General features: G+C 51.2%; 1 protein-coding gene across 1 annotated transcript in view; it reads right to left on the bottom strand.

The window, feature by feature from the left end:
- dchs1b (dachsous cadherin-related 1b) overlaps positions 1 to 23324 on the bottom strand; it is a 118396-nt gene that overhangs the window by 83427 nt on the left and 11645 nt on the right. The window contains exon 2 of the mRNA XM_035434296.1: positions 16648 to 18489. Within this exon, the coding sequence (XP_035290187.1) occupies positions 16648 to 18468 (1821 nt within the window). The 5' untranslated portion in view covers positions 18469 to 18489. The remainder of the gene's footprint in view (positions 1 to 16647; positions 18490 to 23324) is intronic.

Raw genomic sequence — 23324 nt, 5'->3', positions numbered from 1 at the left:
AACGTGAACACCAAATGTATTCGTAATATCCGCTGTGACTAAAATACTCCCAGCCAATAGAGGCAGAGAAACTCCACTTTCACCAGTGACTTTATGGTCTGTGGCTAAAAACTGGGTGTACGAGGTTTCATTAAAATGGGAATAGGCGGAGCTACCGTGTGCTATCAGTGACTCACTGGTTTTCAACCAATCACTGTGCTCGGTTATCAGTGATTGACAGCTCCTTGCAGATCCAGCCATTATTCCAGGGTTATGGAACTTCCCTCTCCCTTCTCTGGGTATAACCGGGCAGAAATCACCCTTCTCATTGCGGAAAGAGGAGCTCTGTCAGGGTTATGTTTCCTCCCTCTGTCCGTCTATCCCAAGGGTCCCCGGTCTTATCCGAAAAGGGCGGGTGTGAGTCCTCTCTTTCCGTCCACCCCAGCACTAAAAACCCCCTGATTAAGCAAATCATGGTCTGGATTGATTAATTGATGCGTCGAGGTGTTCAGTTGCTTTTAGCGCTGAGCTAGAACAAAAAAAATTGCACCCACTCTGGCCTTTGCTACACTAATCGTGGATCTGCTTTCCCTTTGGGGAAAAAGAAAATTTTCCGCCACACTGCAGAATAACCCCCGTCTCTCCTTCCCCCCCCCCTTTCCCCTACCCTGTACCATGCCGCTGTTTCCCCTCACACCGACACAACTTAATTTGAGGCCGCCACTCTGATGTGACTGGGGGGGGTAATTAGTGCCACTCTTAATTTCGGCTCTCTCCCTCTGAGACCACCGGGGTGGCATGTTCCCAACGAGTCATCCTGAGGTTGGCTTGAGCACTTCTTCTTTTTAGTGTGGGTGGGGGGGGGGGGGGGGGGGGCAGAAACAGAGAATAAAGGTAAGAACTAAAATAAAAATTCCAGAATAAAACGGCCCATATCTGCCGATGACCCCAGAGGAGGAATGAGGAACGCACGATAAAAAGCGTTCGCGGTTTTGGCGGCCTTGGTCCGGGACGCGCCAACTCCTTTCGCGAGATGAGGGGGATCTGCTACGAATCCCCCGAATTCTGCAGCTGTGGGGTCAAGCTCAGAGTCACAGGGGCCGCCTTCGAAACGGGACGGGGCGTTTCGGAGGGTTTCCGGTTCGACATCGGGCCGCCGCCGCAGCCGCGCTCGCTAACCTCGCCAAGCGACGGCCTTGTGGCTCGTGTGTTTTGGCCTCCGCCATTTTGGCTCACGTTTAGACGAGCGTTGGGCCTGCTTTCCCCTCTCCCCCTCCACCCATCCTGACTCGGCTCATGGAACATGCCGCCAAATCCGCCACAGCACCGTGTCTCAGCTCCGTACCGTATGGTAGAGGGGTGTAGGGGGGGGGGGGGGGGGGGAGTCACACTTTTGAAAAAGTGGCAGTTGCTGCTCTCTCACACCTCACGTTTTACACTCTGCCACGTCGTCTGCCGTTCCTCTCATTGCAGCGACTCACGTTCATAAAACAAACAAAAAATAATCTCCCCAGAAAACAATACCAACAGCAGAGGCAGTACTGCAATCAGGTCCACAAGAAAACGCCTCTTTGGCCAGACGAGTGTGGAAACCTGAGGGAAAACTTTATTTATTTATTATTATTCGGCTTTCAGAAGTGAAGTAACTCTCCTTGGAAACCGTGTAGCTTTGCAGTGTGTGACAGAAGTGCAATTACCTCCGGCACCTATTGTCTGGTTTCATTTATTTTACTAGTGTGTTGCTCCCCGGAAAACAGCCCCACTGGTCAGATAAGGGGCTGCCTGGGACAGAAGGAGTGTGATTTGGAGAGGTGGGGGGTGCGGGGTACGGCAATGTGGGAGCGGTGTTGCTAGGAGCTAATCGGTCCCACTCTGGAAAACGGAAGTGTTTTCTCCAAAGATAGCGGGTTCTTACTGGCGTGCGGACGACGCGCGGCGAATTGAATCCGATGGGGCGGGCGCTCGTCTGGGCGCTCAGGAGAAACGGGGTTTAGCGGAGAGGGGCGGAGCCTCCCGGGCCCAGACACAAAGCAGAGACACGGGGGAGGAGTGGGGGAGGAGAGGAGGAGGAGGAGGAGGAGGAGGAGGACGAGAGCCAGAACACACAGCTGAGAGGGGGAGAAGGAGACAGGGAGAGGGGGAGAGAGAGAGAGACAGAAGGAGACAGGAGAGAAAGGGAGAGGAGGAGAGAGAGGAAAGAGAGAGGGGGAGATTGGGAGAAGGAGAGAGAGGACAGAAAGGATGAGGGAGCAAGATAAGGAGAGAAAGGGAGAGAGAGAGAAGGAGAGAAATGGAAAGAGAGAGGAGAGCAGAGGTAACAGAGGCAGCTTGTCTCTACCACTCCACATCTCTTGGCTTATACAGAAATTGTGTGTCTTCTCAGCATGAGAACACACACACACATACACACACACACGCAGGATACACAGAGGGGCTGCTAGGACTGGCATTGTGGCTTCCTGCCCCATTTCCTCCCCTCCCCTCCCCTCCTCAGTGCCCCTCCTCATCCCCATCCCCATCTCCACGGCAACCACCAACACTTCAGTTTCACGCCATTCTCCTCCCTTCACACCAGAGCGCAGTCACCTCCTCCGCCGTCACTCTCTCTCTCTCCATCCTCCTCACCCTCCTTCCCTTTTTTGTCACCCTCCTTCTCATCCTCTCAAGATCATCCCCTCATCCTTCTCATCCTTTGCCGCCTGAACCTCGTAATGGTGCTCCGATGCGTCCTCCGTTCCCCCCTCAAAATTCCCAGAATTCCCAGGTCCTGCAGACCACCCCCCATCCCTCCCTCCCTCTCTCAACCCCTTCCTGCAGCGACAGCTCTTTCCGAACCCCCCCCCCCGCCCGCCGCACACAGAGCGGCCTGACGGATGGAACACCGCGGCGTAATGGTGGCCCGGCGCTGATCCACTGTCACATTAAGGGCCCTGGCTTCCCGCTATTTATGTTGCCGCGGTGACCGCGGCTCATAAACCGCTCGCTGTGCAAAGCGGCCGCGATTATCGCCACAGCGCAGTGAGGTCCTCATCTCCAAAATAAAGTTCTCCACTCCTCTCTCACTTCCTCCATCCCTCCATTTCTCTCTTCACCTCTCCATCTCTCTCTCACTTCATCTCTCACTCCACCTCTCCATCACTCTCTCTCTTTATCTCTCTCCCTCTCTTCATCTCCCCCTTTCTCTCTCTCTCATGTCATCTCTCCATCTCTCTCACTCTCTCCTTCATTCTTCCTGCCTCCCCCCGTTTGCGCCCCCCTGTTTTATGAGTAAATCGAGACCCCTGCTGTGTTTTGAGTGAACAAAACAGCTCACAAGATAAACAAGGAGAGTGAAGATCAAACACACACCAGGCTGGCTGAATGACTGCTGAGGTAAAAATGTTTATCTCATCCTTATTTATCTGCTCCTTAGTGGCCAGTTTACCGGAGATTTCCACAGGAGCCATTATTTGGTTTATTTAGGATGCTTCGACACGTGAAATTTCTGGGTTTTGAATCAGGGCTGCCCAACTCCTGTTCCTGGAGATCTACTGTCCTGTAGGATTTCACTCCAACCGTAACAAAGCACCGCATATTAGTGTGCCAGATTAGGGTTCCAACGAAAACCTACAGGACCACAGATTTCCAGGAACTGGGGTTGGCAGCCCTGGTTTAAATACTTCAGCTCGCTCCTCTGGGGGGAATCTCATACCTGCACCATTGCGTTGTCCTCGCCCTTTGGCTCAGCGATATTAGGCTCGGTATACGAGCTAACGCTAGCGCAAGCTAAAGCACAGAATTAGTGCTTTCCAAGGCCACTCACATAGCATGGCAAGCTTGTCCCGGCGTGCGATTGCTCTGTGTACATTTTCCAAAGCTGCCTTCTCACTCACTGCAAGTAGAACTGAGGTCCAAACGCCAAGAGCCTGCGTTTCACGGCGCAACATAAAACCGCAGGCTGGAGGGAGGCTTATATCACTCTTGAGAAAGCGGTCCGCAAGTACGGAAAAATCCACTGACCCAGAAATAAAAACCTCAGTGAGGAATATAACAGAAAGTCAGCTCTGCATCATGTGCGTAGGGAGAGACTGGCCGTCTGCTCCAAATGAGCAATGGCTGCCATCAAGGTGAATAATGTTCCTTTTGTTGAGACCCCCCCCCCCCCCCCCCGATGGAAATGGAATATTCCGCTATATATTCTGAATATGTGGAGTGTTTTGAAAATGCAATGCTGAATGTACTAAAAAAAGGACCTAAATTAATCAATTGCAACATCTGAAAATGGTGGCAATTTATATATTCTCCCATATATGGTTTGATACTATGCCATCCAATCAATACAACATCTAACCCACTAATTCCTGGTCAGGGTCATGGGGGTTGCTGGAGCCTATCCCAGCATGCATGGAGTGAGAGGCAGGAATACACCCTGGACAGGTCACCGGTCCATCAGAGTATGATACTGTGATTCATTCCAATAATTTTATTAAATTCAACTTCTGCAATTGACAATGTTTTTCTTTTGATCTGATCATTCTATGGCAGGGTTCCTGATTCTACTAATCAACCACAAAGGACCTTAACTAAGGACCTTGATTAGTAGAATCAGGTGGGTAACTGCTTGGTTGGAACAAAAGCCAGCACCCACACCTGGTCTTTCTGGATAAGACGGAGGACCCTTGTTCTACGCCTATAGCGCTTACGACAGGGTTTTGCATTCTGACGTTCCCTCATTGTGTGATGACCACAAGGCTTTAGTCTTCAAAAAATTACCCCTTTACCCCACCCTCCGAACCCCAACATGTTGTAACACTTGAGGCCTAATGGTAACGTCCCGCCGTTCCAAAGATCTTGATTTTTGAGGAGTGCGGAGGAAAGGGCTAAAGAGAGAGATGCAATCACACACGTGGCCTCTTTGATCAAAGCCGGCACATTTGTCCAGTTTCTGCCCCTTTAAAATGAGGGCCTTTCATTCCGCAACCCCTCGGACTCCAAATGTGAAAGGAAATGGCGGTCTGTATTAGTCATAACATCCGCTCCGCAGATTAATCGGGCCTTAAAAATCCGGTCGTCTCCGACGCTGCAAAGGGGCAATCAGTGAGTCTCCTTTCATTGTCAAATGGGAGCAGTCAAAATAAAAATAGTTCCGCTTCTCAGTCCGACTCAAACAGGTAGCGACGTACCAGCCAATAGGATTCATCTCTCAGCATAGACATCGGAGGACGGAAGCCAAACGGACGTCTTAACAGGTGCAACAATTAACAATGTTTAAAAAAAAATAAAATAGAAGAAGAAGACAAACAGCCCTGCGATGGACTGGCAACCAGTACAGGGCGTATTCTTGTTTCTCAGCCAAATGCATGATGGGATAGGTTCCAGCCCTCCCTCCCATGACCCTGACCAGGAATAAGCAGGTCAGATGGTTGGATGGATCGATGATGATGGATGGATGGAAGATGAAAAACTGGGTATTTACGACAGGACCGGGGGCGGGGGGGCGGTCCTCCAACCACAGATGGTGAGGCGCAGCTGACGACGGATCTGCGTTTGGAATTAGGAGCTCGTAATTCCATCTGAGGGGCTCTGATGAGAGCACATTAAAAGAGCATTTCATCAGCCCTTTCCTGCACTCCATCACACAAAGCCCAGGCAAACCAACGGGAACCTGGCACCAGAGCTGGGCTTCTCGCATTCGGACAGAGAGAAAGCTGCGGGACGGTCCCGAGGAATTTCGGGAGAACCGAAGGGAGCTCGGTGGGAAATGAGGGTGGCTTTGTCTCCCTTCAGACCCTCGTCTGTAGGTGAGGAGGTCAGGATGGTTTCTATGCTTTAGATGTTGCCATTCTACCTCCACCTGTGCTCTCCTCTACCATCATGAGCTGACGTAGCCACACAATCTGAAAACGTGGTTTAAAAGCGACAGCACCTCCACACAAAACTCCAAAATGGCCCAAATCATGCCCATCTACCTTTATCAGGGGCCCCACGTCATGAGTCAATCAAACTACACTGTACATCCAAAAAAACACAAAGCCTCTAACAGCTTCAACAGGTTCCAGAGGATTCACCTCCCTTATTTAATGGCTTGACAAACATTAAAAGACAATAAAGTACAGAGTATAGATGAGGACTCTACAGTCCTTCGGTTCTTAAAACACAACACAATACCCTCAAATCCATTAGCACTTGTGTACATCCTCAATCTCTTGCACCTACTGTGGCACTTAATATTATCTTGCAGTTTTTTATGTAATGGATCCGACTATCAGGTGTGAAACTGATAACTTGGTATGGCTTCTGTTCTTCACCCAACCTTTTTAGTGTGGACTTGCATAAGTCGTTCTGGATTATTGCCTAAATGCAATGTAATATAAATGATATGGGATTTCTTTCTGACAGGTTCCCAGCATAGGGTAAACAGGATGGCGGAACTACAGTGTAGGAGCTCCAGGGAGCAGGGAAGGAGAATGATCACGGACCACTGGGAAGTTCAGGGAGTGTGGTAGGAGCAGAGGTGGAAGATGGGGAAACTTGACTGGTCTGAGCCTCAAAGTGTGTGTACGTGTGTGTGTGTGTGTGTGTGTTTCTACTTGTCTTTAATTACTGCTTCTGTTCTCTTAGGACTCCTTTGCAGATCCAACAGATGAAGCTAACAGTCCGTCGCTATCCTGAAGTCAACACTCCGTACAGAGGCCTTCAGAGAAAAGCGGAGAGGTTCTGAGACCATCTGCGGAACGAAGAGTCTGATCCTGTCCAGGTGCAGCAGGACCAACGAAAAACACAACAACAAGGACGACACCCTTCCTTCAAGCCAAGGTTTGAGATGAACCACGCGAACAAAACAAACGCGTCTTGAATTTGTCCGACCGCACCGTAGCCGGTGTTTTCTTAAAGTGGTTTATTAGGGTTCAACGAATCAAAAAACACCGCCGAACAGAAGGCCTGATGACTCACCTCCTCCAGCCTGCAGCTCATTTTTTTTTTTCTTTGGTTTTTTTTTTTTTTTTTTTCGAAAGAGCTCGGAGAAGACAAACGTTCGCCTCGGAGTTCAGCTCCGGCGCTTTTCTCTGCACGGTCCAGTACCGATGGGATTGGACTCTCATGGTTTTCAGCTCCGTGAGATTTTCCAGAAGCCGGTTTTACCTCATTGACATCAGCCGCGACGCAGCACTTCTACCGCTTAGCCATCTCCCTCCGCGAAAAAAACAGTTCCCCGCAATCAGAGCCCCCCGACCATAAAATAGAGTTAATTGAGCTCAACCCACGATGGCTTGAGTAGGCTGGAGAGCATCATGAGGGAATTCTGGGTAAGACAGAGAGCAAGGTCATTGGGAAGAATGGGTTTATGTAATGAAAAAAACAAAAAACCTCCAGGAGAGAATAATATCCTCTCAACGACTGGAAAATGTCCACATGTTGCCTTAACCTTCGCATGAGGCGGTGTGTGTGTGTGTGTGTGTGTGTGCAGGTGTGCGTGCGTGTGTGTGTGTGTGTGTGTGTGTGTTTTTCACAATGAGACAGCAGGAGAGAAAAGGACAGCTGTGGTCTTGAGAAAGAGAGCCGTGCTGGCTGCTATTACTACACCGCTCTCGATGATTGACAGGTTTATGTGAGGGGGGCTGTCAGTTTAAGGAAATCTTGAGAGCGCGATTTCTTCCAAATGTGGCCCGGTTGTAAAAAAAAAAAAAAAGCAAGCCGTGGGTTAATTTCCCCCTTCCAGCCAAAACCCTCCAAATGAGACCTTTTTTTTTTTTTTTTCGCTAAACCCTAATTGATCCCATTTAGAGCCGAGACAGGGACAATTTGGCCACCCTCCCTGACCCCCGAGTCTCCAGCCCCTTTAAAGATTAGGCTTTCTCTGTGCTCCTCCCAGAGTGAAGGCTTCACCGCCATTCTCCCTCCTCCCTCCAGAGGCGGGCGGGGGTGGCCCCAGCCCAAAATCGGGGGGGGGGGGGGGCAGCCAGCCGGTCGGGGTAAGACCGTGTACAGGGGGGAGGATGAAGACTCTACTGTTCCACATTCCCGTCTCCACAGTGGGGGCTCTCTCTCTCTCTCTCAGCTTTTTAATATCAATTGAATTTAGCTTTATTGGCATGACAAAAACAATATTTGCATTGCCAAAGCAAAACAGAATATGTAATACGGAATATCTCTCTCTCTGTCTTCGTAATACAAAATCTCTCTCACCCCCTCTCTGTCTCTCTCTTTCTCTCACTTTCTCCTTTTACCTGTTTTGTTAGGTGACAGTGAACCACACAAGACCGATATTAAAATGCGACGTCTCGTCTCTGTCTTTGACTCCGTGAGCACACAGACACCAAATGCCCTTGCATCTGCAAGATACACACGCCACAGAGCAGAGAGACAAAGCAGCGTGGATCAGTGGCGTTCGGCGGGACCGTCCCAAAGATAAGGAGTGTGAGCGAGCTCTCACAGGGGTACGATGCTCTGATATCACTGGAGCTTATCTGTGCTGGGAGACTCTGCCTGGAGAGGAGGTTAGGTTTGGGTGCGGGGGGCTGGAAACAGAGCTCTCACACACAACAGCAGGGCCTGAGATCTGTTCTTTGCAGGAGAGATGGGAAGGTAGATGGGGAGTGTGTGTGTGTGTTTTTTCACAATCACTCACAGCCTGAAGCAGACGTTCCCCAAGGCCCCGTACTAGGCCCGCCTTATGACAATTCCTCTTTCTCAGTCTTAAATCTGGCAACCTGTATTCCTCAAATCGGGCCTGATTGGGACAGTTTAAAGCAGGGAATGTCACTGATGGGCCAGAGACTACCACTCACCTGGTGCGTCAGGTTTAAATCAGTCCCTGATTACAGAGGAGAAATGAAATCGAGCAGCACTACTGGCCCCAAGGGCCAAATTTGAGTATCCCAGCTATAACAAGTGTGACTCTCAATTGCATGGGCATTTTCGACCCCCCCAGGACTACCCTGGGAGATGAGTGCCAATTTACACCAATTTACTCCAACGCATTATTCAATTAGGGATGACCTCAGAGTGACCGGGACCCAAAGGGCAGTTTGTGGGCTCCCTCGAGGCTGGGGTAACTGCCCCAGGTTCAGGATCAGCATCACCGGGTCACCCGGACCAAAACCCCAAAATACGAGGAGAAGGACAAAAGAATATCTGATGATGAGAACTGGCTGCGTTCAGACCTCTATCCATTTGGGAATACGGACCACAATGCACCAGTCAAACGAGACACAGACAAAGAAGGGGCCGGTGTTGGTGGCAGATAAAAGAGGAGAGAGAAGATAAGGAGGGAGGGAGGGAGTGAGGGAGAAGAGTAGGAGGCGAGGAAGATAAAAGAATGGAAGGCTGGACTCCCTCTCTCTCTCTCTCATAATGCAGTCACCGTCTCTCTCACCTCCATTGCTTTGATGTGTGACCCGGTGGCATGTGGTTAAATTGTCCCCGCCCTCCTGAGACAAACGGGGCGTGCTCTGCGTCCAGGAGCATTTGCTTCTGAAAGCTGACGTGCTCCTAAATTATTTTTCCAGTTAGTGCACGTCTACTAATTGGGATGCATAAGTGTGCTCCCCAACATCTTTCAACTTTGGAGCACATGTGCTTCCTTGGAAAGAAACATTATCCTAGATCCCTGAACTGAAAACATTATCACTGTGTTTATTCTAAGGATGTTATTCTCCACAGCATGGGGTACATCCAGATGGGGAGGGGGGGGGTTTGGATAAAAACACAAGAGGCAGAAACCTGAACGGCCACAAATTCCCCCCATTTCCGAGGGGGCAGGGGTGTTTACACTCGCTAGTGCCCCCCCCCCCCACCCATACCCCGCCCCCCGCCCCCAACTCCCCCCCCCGCTAGCCACAGCTGGGTGTAGGACGCATTTCATTAGGGAACGCGCTAGGCGGTACGTCCTGTCCGTTCTTCCTCTGCTCCTTCGCGTGAAAAAAATCGTCTAAAATCGGTGGAAGTCTCCAAGATAAGTGCCTGTGTTTAGGGAGGAGGGAGGCGGCAGCGGCAGAGAACAGTGGAAACACCGGCGTCCATTTTGGCTCCAGGGGACCCCGGTCGACCCGAGAAGGGAGATTAGTTAAGCCAACATTTCAATTGAGCCTGCCTTCCTGTCCGCAGCTGTAATTGCTGCGGCTGATAGGCTCTCAATGGATGTTGTCCGCTTTAAAATGCCTCACACCCCCGCTCCCCCCCCAGCCCCACCCCCTGACCCTGGCAGCCAACTTCTCTCTCTCTCTCTCTCTCTCTCTCTCTCTCTCCTGAAGCGCATTTAAAGCGGTAATTTCAGGCCGTGCGTGCGACCGAGTCGATTGGAGAGATATACCTGAGAGCGTTATCGCTTAATGGGCCTCTTCAGAAGAGAGGAAGAGAGGGCTTCTGTGAATCATGGGCGAGACACAGCTCTGCACAAACCAAAGGGTGCGCTGAGACACAGCGAGCGTTTCTGTAATGCTACGGTGTTGTGCTGTGGGTGGGTACTGTTAACACCCGCCATATCACATTAAAGCCCGCATAAACCACACTACAGTCTCTGTTACAAGCTGTTAAAATGACGGCTCTCTCCTTCGGGAGGGATGAGGATGGGGTGAACCGTAAATCTACTGCGACTGACGTGTTACGGTGAACCGGCGAGACGTCTTCGTCTCTAAGCCAGTCGACATGCGGTCATAATGCATTATAACGCATTATAAGAACATCAGAGGGAAACGCACGCAAGCAAAGCAGAGGCCTACGAGGCTGTGGTGAAGCTGGAGAGCTGAGGCGTGGGCTGTCTGAAACGGGAGCGAGCGGCACCTCGGCAGAGATGGGGGGCCGGAAGCAAAGACAAAGGGCTGCAGGAGCCCCCCCTCAACACTCCCACCTCCCCCCCCCCCCCCCCCCCCCCCCGGCAAAGTCCCGAGAGCGGCGGTTTGATGAGGCGCATCGCCTCCCACTCTCCCCCAGGGCCGACCCGCCAGCACAGCTCACACCCCCCCCCCCACCCCACCGCTTTGACACCTCTTCCCACAGAAACCACCGCCACGCAGAGCCGTTAAACAGATCCTGTGGGGGGAGCAGAAAAAACGGAAAACATCCAAGGATATCAAGCTGAGCGATCTCAAGCCGCCATCTTGGACTACGTTTTGCCGAGCCCTGTATCTCGCAGTCCAGTCCTGAATGTGCAGGCTTGTGCGGCTTACATTCAAACTAGCAGCCAATAGCACTGTGGGCCCTTTCAGCCGATCAGTGAACTTCAGTTAAGCTCCTAAGACCCGAAACACACTGTGAACCAGCTGCTAGGGACTGTGGTCCTCCAGGAGCTGACCTCGAGATCCCTGAGCCAAAATGGCCCCCGAAACACAGCAGGCCGTTTTCGGGGGAACTCCGGAGCCACGCACGGAAAGACATTCCGGCACGAACCCCAGTCCCGCACCTGCGGAGGAGTCACCCCGAATAAGCAGAGAGTCCCTGTAACTCACATCTACCCCCCCCCCCCCCACGAAACAGCTGCTTGCGTTTACTGCGCCGCCATTAGACAAAGCTTAAATGGTCTGAGTGACAAAACGTTCTCCACTCTTGTAGCACAGCTGGGTTTCAGTTAGCCAGGTTAGCACAGTTGGGTTTCAGTTAGCCAGGTTAGCACAGTTGGGTTTCAGTTAGCCAGGTTAGCACAGTTGGGTTTCAGTTAGCCAGATTAGTGCAGCTGCTCTTCGTTATCCGCGGAAAACCGTTTACCTGTCACAGCGTAGAAGAGGGGAGAACAAAAGTAGGGGTGCATAAAACTGTTAGGAGGGGTGGGGTAAATAATTACTCCACCAGCTCCTTAAATAAAGGGCCCTGTGTTTCGGCTCTCAGGCGACACCACACGAGGACAGAGAGGGCGTGGTCCGCGTTGATTATTGGGGAAGGACTCGGGGACGTATCGATGTGACACACCCGAGGGGGGGGGGGGGTCCGATCTTGTGTTACAGGAAGTTGGGCCCGAGGCACCTTCCTCCACCTCAGCGAGCCTCCAGATGTTCGGCCCCCCAAACCTCGCCCCCCCTCCCCCTCTCCTTCGACAACCTCAGTTTTTATTAAACACGATTAGTCCTTCCTAGAGGACTTCAGAAAAAATATTACCTCACGGCAAAGCCGTCCGCAGAAATGTTTCCCGACAGCCAGCCGAGCGCCCGCGGAAATATTTCGCGGGGTTTTTCGCGGACGGGCGCGCGTGTTAACGACACCCGTGTAATGGGCCCCCTGGCGAGGGGGGGGGGGGGGGGGTACGCACTGAGCCGTTAAGGGACAGGCAGGGAATGCTGGGAATGCAGATGTCAGGGTCTCCAAATTCAGTCCCCTCTTTATTTCTCTATGTTTATTTGTCTTGATTTCGGTCTTTCATTCATAATTTCTTTCTCTCTTTGCCTAATTTACTTTCTCCCATTTTGTCTCTCCATTTACTACCTTTCTTCTTGTATGTATGGGTGTGTGCGTAGTATGTTTTTTCCACAGTTGGATCATAGCGTGTAGACATGTAGATCTCGCTTCGCTAGACAGTGCAACAGTGACGTAAAGTCTATTTCTCCCTCCCTCTCTCTCTGTCTGTCTGTGTCTGTATCTCTCTCTCTCTGTCTCACTCCATCTCTCTCTTCCTGTCTGTCCATCTGTACTTTTCACTCTCCCTCTGTCTCTCTGTATGTCTCTCTCTCACTCTCACTCTCTCTCTCTGTGTCTCACTCTCACGCTCCCTTTCTGTCTGTCTGTGTCTCTGTCTCTCTCTCTCCCCCTCTCTCTCTCGTTATCTGGTAGGCATGGAGACCCAGCCCCGCCGCTGAAAAACACAGACACTCCTCCGCCCGCAACAAAGAGCGGAGAGAGAGAGAGAGAGGGAGAGGGAGAGAGGGAGAGAGAGGGAGAGAGAGGGAGAGAGGGAGAGAGAGGGAGAGAGGGGGAGAGAGGGAGAGAGAGAGAGAGAGAGGGGGAGAGAGAAAGAGAGAGAGACGAGCGATCCCCGTCCTTATCGCGCCAGACGCTAAAAAAACTCTCTCGCCCCAGAGATGTCACCGCGGGACAGCGGCGGGGGGGGGGGGGGGGGACCCAGCTGCGCCCCCGACCCTCTTTATCGAAATCAAAGAGCCCGCGAAGGAGAAACCGCTACTACAGCAGAAACACGCGCAGGAAAACACACCACAAATCGTGTGGGTTTTTTTTTTTCCTTTTTTCAGCCGAACAGGGGGAGGGAGTTCACCGTGACAACAGCGCCGCAGACGGGACGTTTCCCCCCCGGCGTGTGGAGGAACTGATAAACGCCGGACCGCGAGTTTCTCCCTGAACGAAATCACAGCATGCGCTCAGAGAGAGGCAGACAAAGAGGGAGAGAGCGAGACGGACAGACACAGACACACTCAAACACAAATCTGTATTCTGTTTATGTTTATTCTGTGGTTGTTGCACCTATGCTTTGGCAATATGTATCTGTGTACATCAATTAGAACTGGAGAGAGAGAGAGAGAAATGGCAAATTTTTTCCTTCTCTGTTTCTCACTCTGCTCCTGGGGGCCACTTTGCATGGAAAGGAGACATGGTTTTTTTTGTCGAGCACAAAGGATCCGCTCTCTCCTTTAACTGGCCTGTTCGCAGCCCGGGTCCCAGATCAGACACAGACCGAGGGACAGGAAACACCTACCCCCCCCCCCCCCAACATCCACCCCGCCACCGCTGTCCTCTCGAGGCCTCTTGCCTCTGCGTGAAAATGGACGCCCTGGGCATCAACAGGGTCCCATATCAACCCCCCCCCCCCCCCCTCACAGACAGAGCCGGAGGAACCCCACCTCGGTCTGTCCCAGCCTGGCTGGAGCTGCTCCATGCCGGGCCCAGCTGGTTAAATAACATTTTAAAAATGTTCCTGTCAGTGGAACACAAGCATAAGCAAAACCCAGTCCTGCACTATATACAAAATAGCTGGAGTGCTGTGGCTTTTGGTAGCAAAATGCTGTAAACACGTTGATGCAACAATGTTGTTCACTCCGAACCAAATCCATTACCGTAGCGGTTGTGCACATGGGTGCAAAAACATTTTGGGCCAGCAGGGGATTATTACCCCTGCTGAGAAATTAAATAGATGACACAGAAACAGAAAATTACAGCCTTTTTTCCTTAATGTAAATCACAAAGTTTACTGATAACCCCTGTCCAAGAGTTGAGTTCTGCAACAGAAACAAAAAAAGGCTAACTGAATTGGTGCTGGAGCTGAACTTGGTACAGCTGCACCATAAAATATATGGAAGTCCATTGCATTTCTGCTTTCAGTCCATTAAAGTGAAGGAATTGTCAAACATCATGGAATAATTATCCAACCTCTCTATGACAGCATTCATCATTCCACTCCCATTGAGTAGAACACTCATGGGCTCCTCCAGTTTGAAAACTGTGGGGGTGGCTCATTAGTCATAGTACAAGGCATGATGGGAAATGCAGTCAATTTCCCAATGCCGTTATCAGATACCCTTTCCTTCCACAGGGCTCCACCATATGTCTGCCCCCCCCCCCCACTCTATATGAACCTCTAGTTCCTGTTTGGCAGCAGCAAAGATTTATGGGAAATGGAAACAGGCCGTCCAATACGTCCAATAAGCACTGTGGGATAATCTACAGTCATAGCAGTGGCTAATATTTTGAGTGTTCAAATGCTGAAACGATGTTTTATGATAACAACTGAGCAGACATCAAGTTTATTCTGAAAGATGTGTTAAATGAATACGTTTGCAGACCAGTGTAGGTTGTGTTGAGAGAGCTCACCGGTGACCAGTGGTACATTGAAATTGACCGCCCCCCTTCTCCCCACCTCATCTCATCCCCTCTTTCCCTCCCTTCCACCTCCAACTCCCTCTCTCTGCACTCCAGTCTCTCCCCCCCTTTCACCGCATCTGCTCTTTATGAATTTCACCCTCTCTTTCATTCCTCCCTGCTTCATCCTCCACTCTCCTCCCTCCCCCCAGTTTCTCCGCCCCTCTCTCTACTCTTTCTCTCCCTTTCCCATCTCTTTTTCCCCCTCTATCTCTACCTCATTTATTCCCTCATGCCATCCCACTCCTTCATCCTTCATTCCTTCCTTTCGTCACTCCATCCATCCCTATCTTGCTGGCCCATTCATTACACCTTGTTTTTCTCCCCTACTGTTCCTCCGTTCCCCTCATCATTCACTCGTCTTCCTTTCAGCAGTTCCATGCCCCCTTTCCCTCTTGCCCTTCCCCAAACTTCTCCCCCATGCTTCTCTTCCCTCCATTTCCTCTCTCTCATTTATTCTCTATCCATCTTTTAACCTCACCTCTCTCCCCCCTCTCTCTCTCTCACTCTCTCAATTTATCCCAACTGAACTGCATCACAGTTGATTTTTAAATATAAATTAAATGAGCCAGTGTGACAATACAGAAGTGGAAGCACAGTATGAACTGATTTTCTGGAAAAGCACTATTTTTGAAAACTCCAGGCAAAACAGATGACAACTGCAGTTCTTAGAAGTCCAAGTTTTACCCAAGGTAAAAAAAAAAAAAAGGCTTCGCGTGACCTTTCATTTTCTCCTGTGCAAATGCCCGACAAAAAGCAATGACTCTTCAAAAGATGAAACTGCCACAATCCCGAAAATCCATGAATACCAAGTCTACTCAATTTATCTTTCTGCCTGTCAAGCGTTTCTTTCGGAAATGCAGAGGTGGCCGGTAATCACGAAAGAAGGAGGCAACGTTTCACTGGAGCCGACGAAGCCGAGCTCGGCTTTTTTTGGACGCTAGGCTCCCTAGCTCGATCCCAGTTACCGTGGCAACCTTCGGGGAGAGGTGAAGTAAAGGACGCGAGCGAATCTCGCACGGATCGTCCTACTACAAGAAGGAGGGGGGGGAGGAATGTAGGTGAAGTCACGTCTAATTCTCCCGAATCCAGAGAGGACTTAGCCCTGAACTGCGCATGAAACCTGCCCCGCGCGAAGAAGAAAAGACTCAATTAGGGTCGTTCGGCAGCCTCAGCTTCCCGTTTCGCCGGCCGAATCGCACCAAGGCCCAGCGCTGCGACCGAGTTCTCTCGAGTGAGGTTTCTCCGCGTTACGTTTTTTCCGTGACCCTCTAAAAAACTCTTAAAATGAACCTCATTCCGCACGGCGCGAAAAAAATAATAATCGGCTCCAGGTCTATAGAAATGAGGCTTGGGCATGTGTAGCAACGGGTAGCATTTCAGAAGTGTGTTTTTGAAATAGGCGTTAGCATGTATGGCTTTCATATGTAGCACAGGTTGCTCAACTCAACTTACTTCTTTTCTTTTCTTTTGTTCTTTCGAACCTCAGCAATACGCCTCCACCATCGTGATGATAGTTTACATTTAAAATCCAGGGCAGCTGCACGTATGTTTACAATCTTAGCTAGTTAGCCGCTCCGGATGAGCGCTTCCAAGTAAACGAAAATAAAACGATCTAATGCAATTTCTTTTGGAGGTATTCCGTATTTTGTAACAAAATATATCTTAGCCTATTTGAGCCTCGGTATGCATAAACAGAAGCAAGCACGGGGACTATGAATAACTGGGATAAAACAGGCATGTCGTCCGCCAAGTCGCAGGTTGGCAGGGCATACCCCGTAGCGATACAGCCCCAAGAGCTGGGCTGTTTCCAGTTCAGTAGTTTACATCGGCATGAAAAGAGGAAAAAATTGAGAGTGAGAGAGAGAGAGAGAGAGAGAGGCCATGTCCTACCTCCAGGAAGCAGGTCCCGGGAGAGGTGTCCTCCTTGATGGACACGTTGTAGGAGTCGCTCCCGAAAACGGGCTGGTTGTCGTTTACATCCTGCAGGACGACCTTGACCACGGCGGTGGAGGAGAGGGGCGGCCGCCCGCCGTCGGTGGCCACCACGGTGACGCTGGGCCGGGGGTCGGTCTCGTAATCCAGCTGGGCGGCGGTGGTGATGATCCCCGTTTCGGGGTCGATGGCGAACCAGTCGGAGCGGGCCCCCGCGGCGTCCCGCAGGATGCTGTAGCGGACGTCCCCGTTGGGACCCTGGTCTTTGTCCCGGGCGGTGACCTGGAGCACGAAGCTCCCCGGGTAGACCACCTCCGGGATGGCGTGCTTGTACTCCTGCTGGTCGAAGAGGGGCGGGTTGTCGTTGACGTCCGTCACCTGGATGGTGAAGGAGGACTCCGCCCGGAGGGGGGGCGTCCCGGCGTCGGTGGCCATGACCCTCAGCTCGTACGAGTCCCGCTCCTCGCGGTCCAGGATCTGGTCCACGCAGATGAGGTAGATGATGCTGTCCTTGGTGGTGAGGGCGAACTTCCCGTCCCCGCCCTCCAGGGACACGTTGACGTTGGAGTACTCGCCGTAGTCCGGGTCGGTGACGGAGATCCGGGCCACGTACTGGCCGGGCTGGGCGCCCTCGGAGATGCGGGGCGAGCCGTCCTCGCTGAGGAAGATGATGGTCATGGTGGGCTGGTTGTCGTTGAAGTCGCGCACGTGGATGGTGACGAAGGCGTTGGTGACCTCGGGCTGCGAGGCGTTGTCCCGGGCCTGCACCACCAGCTCGTGGACCTTGCGCTGCTCGTAGTCCAGCGGCTTGTTCAGCGCGATGACGCCGGAGCGAGGCTCGATCGCGAAGTAGCGCTCGGGGTCGCTCTGCCGCCGGTTGATCTCGTACAGGACCAGGCCGTTGTCCCCCTCGTCCGCGTCGGACGCGAACACCTGCAGGATGTTGCTGCCCAGCGGCAGGTTCTCCGAGATGAAGGCGTGGTAGCGGCTCTGGTTGAAGACGGGGGCGTGGTCGTTGATGTCCTGGACGGAGATTTCCAGGACCATCTGCCCGGTCTTCTTCGGGGAGCCCCCGTCGAAGGCCTCCAGGACCAGGGAGTAGGACGCCCGTTTCTCCCTGTCCAGGACGGCGTTGACCACCAGGTCCAGGTACAGGATCTTGTTGGCGCCTCTCTTGGTCTCCAGCCGGAAGGCCTGCCCGATGTTCCCGTCCTTGATGAGGTACCCCTGGGTGGTCAGCCGGTCCTCGTCGGCGTCCGATGCCGGGTCCAGGGAGAACCTGGTGCCCACCGCCGTCTGCTCGGGGATCTTGAAGGCGACCCTCTTCCGGGGAAACTCCGGGGCGTGGTCGTTGATGTCGTTGACCACCACGGTGACCTCCACGGTCACGCCGGTCATGGTGACGGCGATGAAGCTGTAGCGGTCCCTGGCCTCCCGGTCCAGGACCTTGGCGGTCTTGATGATGCCCGTGGTCTCGTCGATGTGCAGGTCGCTGCCCACGCCCGTCCCGTCGAGGTCCGAGATGAAGTAGAGCGACGCCGTCACCCCGGGCGGCAGGCCCGCGCTGATGTCGCCCACGATGGTGCCCGCCGGCTGCTCCTCGTCCAGCTGCAGCTCCAGCGTGCCCGAAACCGTGGGACAGCGGGCGGCCAGGACGGCCAGCAGCAGCAGCAGCGGCGTCGTCGTCGTCGTCGTCCTCCTCCTCCTCCCGTCCCAGAACCCCGGTCTCCGCGGCCCTTCCGCCATCGTCCCGCCCGAACGTTTAGATGCTGTCCTCATACCGTCCGCTCCCTCTTAAGCCTGCAAGTAGGTTAAAAAAAAAAGAGAGACAGCAAGGCGTGAGACATTCTTTAAGGACACGACGAGCACATGAAAAAAAGGAATCAATTAAGAAACAGAAAAGACAACTGGAATGTGCGGTGAGATTTTAGCAGCCTGTAGCCGCTCGGGAGAAACCCATCCTTCTCCGGCATGGGGGGGGGGGAAAAAAGAAAAAAAGAGCGGTACATTAATTATTGCGCAAGCTCCTAGCCCCCGCGGTTTCGCGTTTGACGGATCCCTGGCGGAAAACGCGAAGGCACGCACACTTTCTCCGCACTTTCACGTGTCTAAATACAGCGAGCTAATCCCTCGCTCCTCCTGACAGCTCGGAGTCCCTCACCTCAAAGAGTAAATACCTCATCCCTCTCCTGCTCCCTCAACTCCCATCAGAGCGCAGGCTCTTAATGCACTTATACTCAGTTTTGATTAAACGGAGAGACGGGCCCAGAGGTCCGTGCTTGTCCCTGTAGCTTCGCCTGTGATAATGTGAAATCGAGCCAAGAAAAGGAAGAGCAGCATTTTTTTCCCAGAACCTTCACTGGTTTGAATAATTAATCGGTGCTTTAATCTGAGAGTTCCTTTCACACTCTTCAAAAAAAAAGAGAAGAGAAGAGAAAATCCAGTTCCAACATTTGTAATGTTTAGTCAGTGACTCTCTCAAGGTCAGTTTTTGTGCTGTGCTGATGTGAACTTGTGTGCATGTTCAATGTGTGAGTCTGTGTGCGTGTGTGTGCATTCGAGTGTACAGTGTTCGACTGAATGATTTGCATGTGTGTGTGTGTATGCATGCTCATGTGAGTCTGTGTGTGTGTGTGTGTGTGTGTGTGTGCGCATGAGGGTGAATGCGTGTAGTGCATGTGTGTCAATGTGCGTGCAAGTGTGTGTGTGTGTGTGTGTGTGTGTGTGTGTGTGTGCGTGTGTGCGTGTGTGCGTGTGTGAGTGTGTGTGCGCGTGTGTGTGTGTGTGTATGAAGGCATTTGGCCTTCACTCAGTCAGAGAATCGGTGCCCAACCCTGTTCCTGGAAAAGGAGGCTTCAGCAGGTGCCACCTTAAGTATGTGTTTGTGGGCAGGGTTAAAAAAAACATGCATGAGAAAGCAGTGAAAAGCAGGAACAGTCTATATGTATCGATGTGGGACGATTGATGTAAACACTTTAGACTTTTGGAGAGCCTGAAAGCAATATCGTCATCCTATAAATCTTCTCGAAGCGGCTAAATCTCCCTGTCTGACCCGTTGCCCTCTTTATACACCTGAGCTGCACTGCTGGGGCCTGGGTTCGGACCCGAGGCCCGGCCCCCGTCCGCGTTAGGGGGGTTAAAATCCGACCGTTGGAACGAGGAGTTACGGCTCCACAGCAGCCCGGAATAACAAATAAACTAATGGGCGTCCGTCACGGTTAGCGCAAGATGAAATGCTCGCGCGGTTCGAGCCGCGCACCTGGAGCGGCACTCCGGCCTTCTGAGATGAAGGATTTGACGGGATGGGAGTTTGGGGGGGTGTCTCTTTTTAAGAAGAGAGACGAAGAAGGGAAGAAGGCAAAGAAGGGGATGAGGGGGGTGGGCGGGGGAACTGAGGGTGGAGAGAGGGCGAGGAGAGACAGAGAATTCCCCCAAATTCCCGCCCCCCTCGACATACACGCCCCCCCACCGCCTCACCGCTCCCAACACGATTGCTAATCATCGTCCAGGCGATGACTCACGACAGCTTCACACTTTAAAACATATTTACGGGTCTCGATGGGGACGGGGATATTAACAGGCTAGGAGCCGACAGCCGACTCGGTGGGGGGGGGGGGGGGGGGGGGGGGGGGGGACAGCCTCTCTCGCATCGGTCATTTGACAAAGAGGGGTTGTTCCCCATCCACCCCCTCCCCCCTCCCCCAAAATAATGTGTGACAGGTGGGGGATTCAGTACACTGATGTTCATTGGGTGGGTGGGGGGTTGAGGGAGGGGAGGGGGATGCCCCAATTCATGTGCTGTTCAATATGGTGCCACCTCCTTATCATGAAAGATACGCAACAGATACTGAAATTTTAAAAAATGAAGATATTGCAAAACAGCCTGTCACACTGCTGTGAAATGTATTCACAATTATATATATATATATTAAATGTACATATTTACAATACATAGCGGCATATTATTTTTCCAGAAGGGGACCCAGGGCCTCACCACGTAAAAACAAAATGTACTGCAGTCTGAAGTGCTCATTGGGGGCAGACGACCAGATGCAGCGAATACATTTCACAGCAACGAACTTTTCGAAATGTTTTAAATTTTATACTGAAACATGTGAAGGCGACAATAATTTGTATAGTTGCTCAAGTATTTCTATATTTTTTCTGATCTAGATAATGTACATTCTTTCAATATATTACCGCTATGTTCTGTTTTTTTTTTTTTATGAGTGTACAGGAGAAACTATCGGCTTCCTGATCTACGGTTATCTGCAGTGCATTTCAAAGCACTAAATTCACGGTTGGTCGCGAGGACACCGAGAAACTGCGTTTTTTTAAATTACCAGACTCAAACGCAGTTACACTTTATCACCGTCGATAGCATTATCATAGATATTGAAAAGCTGTTTCAAAGCTGTTTGCAATTACAAAACTCTGAACAAAAGAGGCTTATACAAACATCTCGCAAGGCTGAGAAAAACGATGCTAATTTTACCATTGGAGTCTTACAAAACAAAACAAAAAAATGTGTAAGCTGGTTGGAATAAACAGCACGTGAACTCCTATTTAAAACGTCTGAAAAAAGTTGCATGACTTTAGAGAAAAGCTGCTTTGCTATGCTCCCTCTTGTGGTGATTTGAGTATCCTAGACACTCCCTGAAAACTTATTTTTTTTAAATACATAAATCCAAGCTTTAAAAATATGCCTCAGTTATCAGATGCAATAATTCAAACTGAAATATGAGCAATGGCGGTTTTCACCCATAAAATCAATGAGTACAGCAGAACATTGCACATTAAACAAAATTGTTCAGTTCCTAAATATAGATATGTATGTTTGTTTTTTTACATAATCACTATCCTCTGAAAGTTAAACCCTTTCGAGAAAAGGATCACTGACAATGAACTGCCCTGCCCGTTCCTAAACTCAGCACCACAAACACACACACACACACGTGCACACACACACACACACACATGCGCACACACACACACACACAACATGCACACCCAAAACACACACCCAAAACACACACACACACACACACACACACACAAACATGCACAGAAGGCGAGGATGCCACATTAAAATAAGAGTACCAATTTTACAAAGTTTATAGTGATCACCTACAACCTATAAATGTCTCCGCTTATGTCTCTGCGCTGTCACTGTGCCTCACAGTAGAAGCACAAAGCCCTCCAACCCCACCCCCCCTCCACCCCCCACCCCCTCACCCTACCCCAAGTTCAAATCTCAAAAGCAGCTCTACAGTAGCTCTGTACACTCCATACACAGTGACATTCTCAAAGATCCGAAACCGGGTACATATCTCCTCAGAGAGTTCACTTTTTTGGGGGTTCTGTTTTTCTTTTTTTTTTTGGAGGGGGGGGGGGTGTTCTGGTTTTTGGCGAGGGTCTTTTATTTTGGGTTCTGTTTTTTGGTTATGTTTTTTTTCTTGACGGAAGCCGTTTCCAGGGAGAGAAAAAAAAGATGTACTTTATGTGCGATCCAGGAAGGGGGCTGTGCCTCCACTTGTTTTTTCAAAAGACGTAAAGAGGTAAAGACTCCAAGGTCAGCTCTGCTAGGGCATCGGGAAAAGCCGTTCCCCCCCCTGCTCCCCAAATCCACCCCCCTCCCACCCCCCCCCCTCCCTGCACAGCCCGGGCCCTAATGGATCTAGCAGGCGAGCCCTGGGAACTGGCCGAACTCGCCGGGTGCCAAATCAAACAACATAAAGTCACGAAGAGCCGCTCTAACCCAACGCTAACCCAACGTGTGCAGCCCTGCTCCCCTTACCTCGCTCAACAACGTTAATGCCCTGATGCAATATTAATTATGTGGGGGGAAAAAAAACAACCCAACCCCCCCCCCCCCCCCCACCCCACCCCCCACCTCGCCCCTCATCCCGTTAGTCATGGCTGTACGAATACAGTGCAGACCAGCACTGCTGAGGGGGTGGGGGTGCTTGCGGGAGTCAAGGGGGTGTACCACCATCCCCACACCATTCCCCCCCTCCCCCCAAAAAAATACCCAGCTCAGCTCCATCCTCGCCTCGATCCCCTGAAACCAAAAATAATGAGGGGGAGGGGGGGGGGGGACGGCCTGCAGTGTTGCGTATTTACTGATGCCACAGACTCTGTAGACACACCAGATGCTCAACACCATATGAGCATCCTGGCTTGGATTCAATCAGCATTCATCCTTTAACTAACAAGCACACAGTTTCCGCACAAACAGGCAGTTCGGATAGTCCAGGAGTCTGGGACCCTGGTCCCAGAGAGATACAAACTCTGCTGGTTTTTGTTTCCACCTTAAAATCAGCACCCAATTCAGACCCAGTTAACCAGACGAAGATAGTTAAGTGTGTAATAAACAGTTTTAATTGGTTAATTAAGTGCAGAGTGACAACAAAAACCAGCAGAGCCTCTCCAGGAAAAAGGGCTGCAGACCTCTGGGATAGTTCAAGCGATCACTAAAACCCAACTCCCCAAGCTGAGTCAGCGCAGAAACGATGTGCAAGCTTTGAATTTACTTCTAAGACAAAGTTAAAGACAACCGTTGATTGAATACAGGCCACTGTCTTTATTACTGCTGAATTTGAAACATTCCAAATGGATGCGTCTCATGAATATTA

This window comes from Anguilla anguilla, chromosome 9 (assembly GCF_013347855.1).
Source record: "Anguilla anguilla isolate fAngAng1 chromosome 9, fAngAng1.pri, whole genome shotgun sequence".
Taxonomy (NCBI): domain Eukaryota; kingdom Metazoa; phylum Chordata; class Actinopteri; order Anguilliformes; family Anguillidae; genus Anguilla; species Anguilla anguilla.
This window is presented reverse-complemented; position numbering and strand designations above follow the sequence as displayed.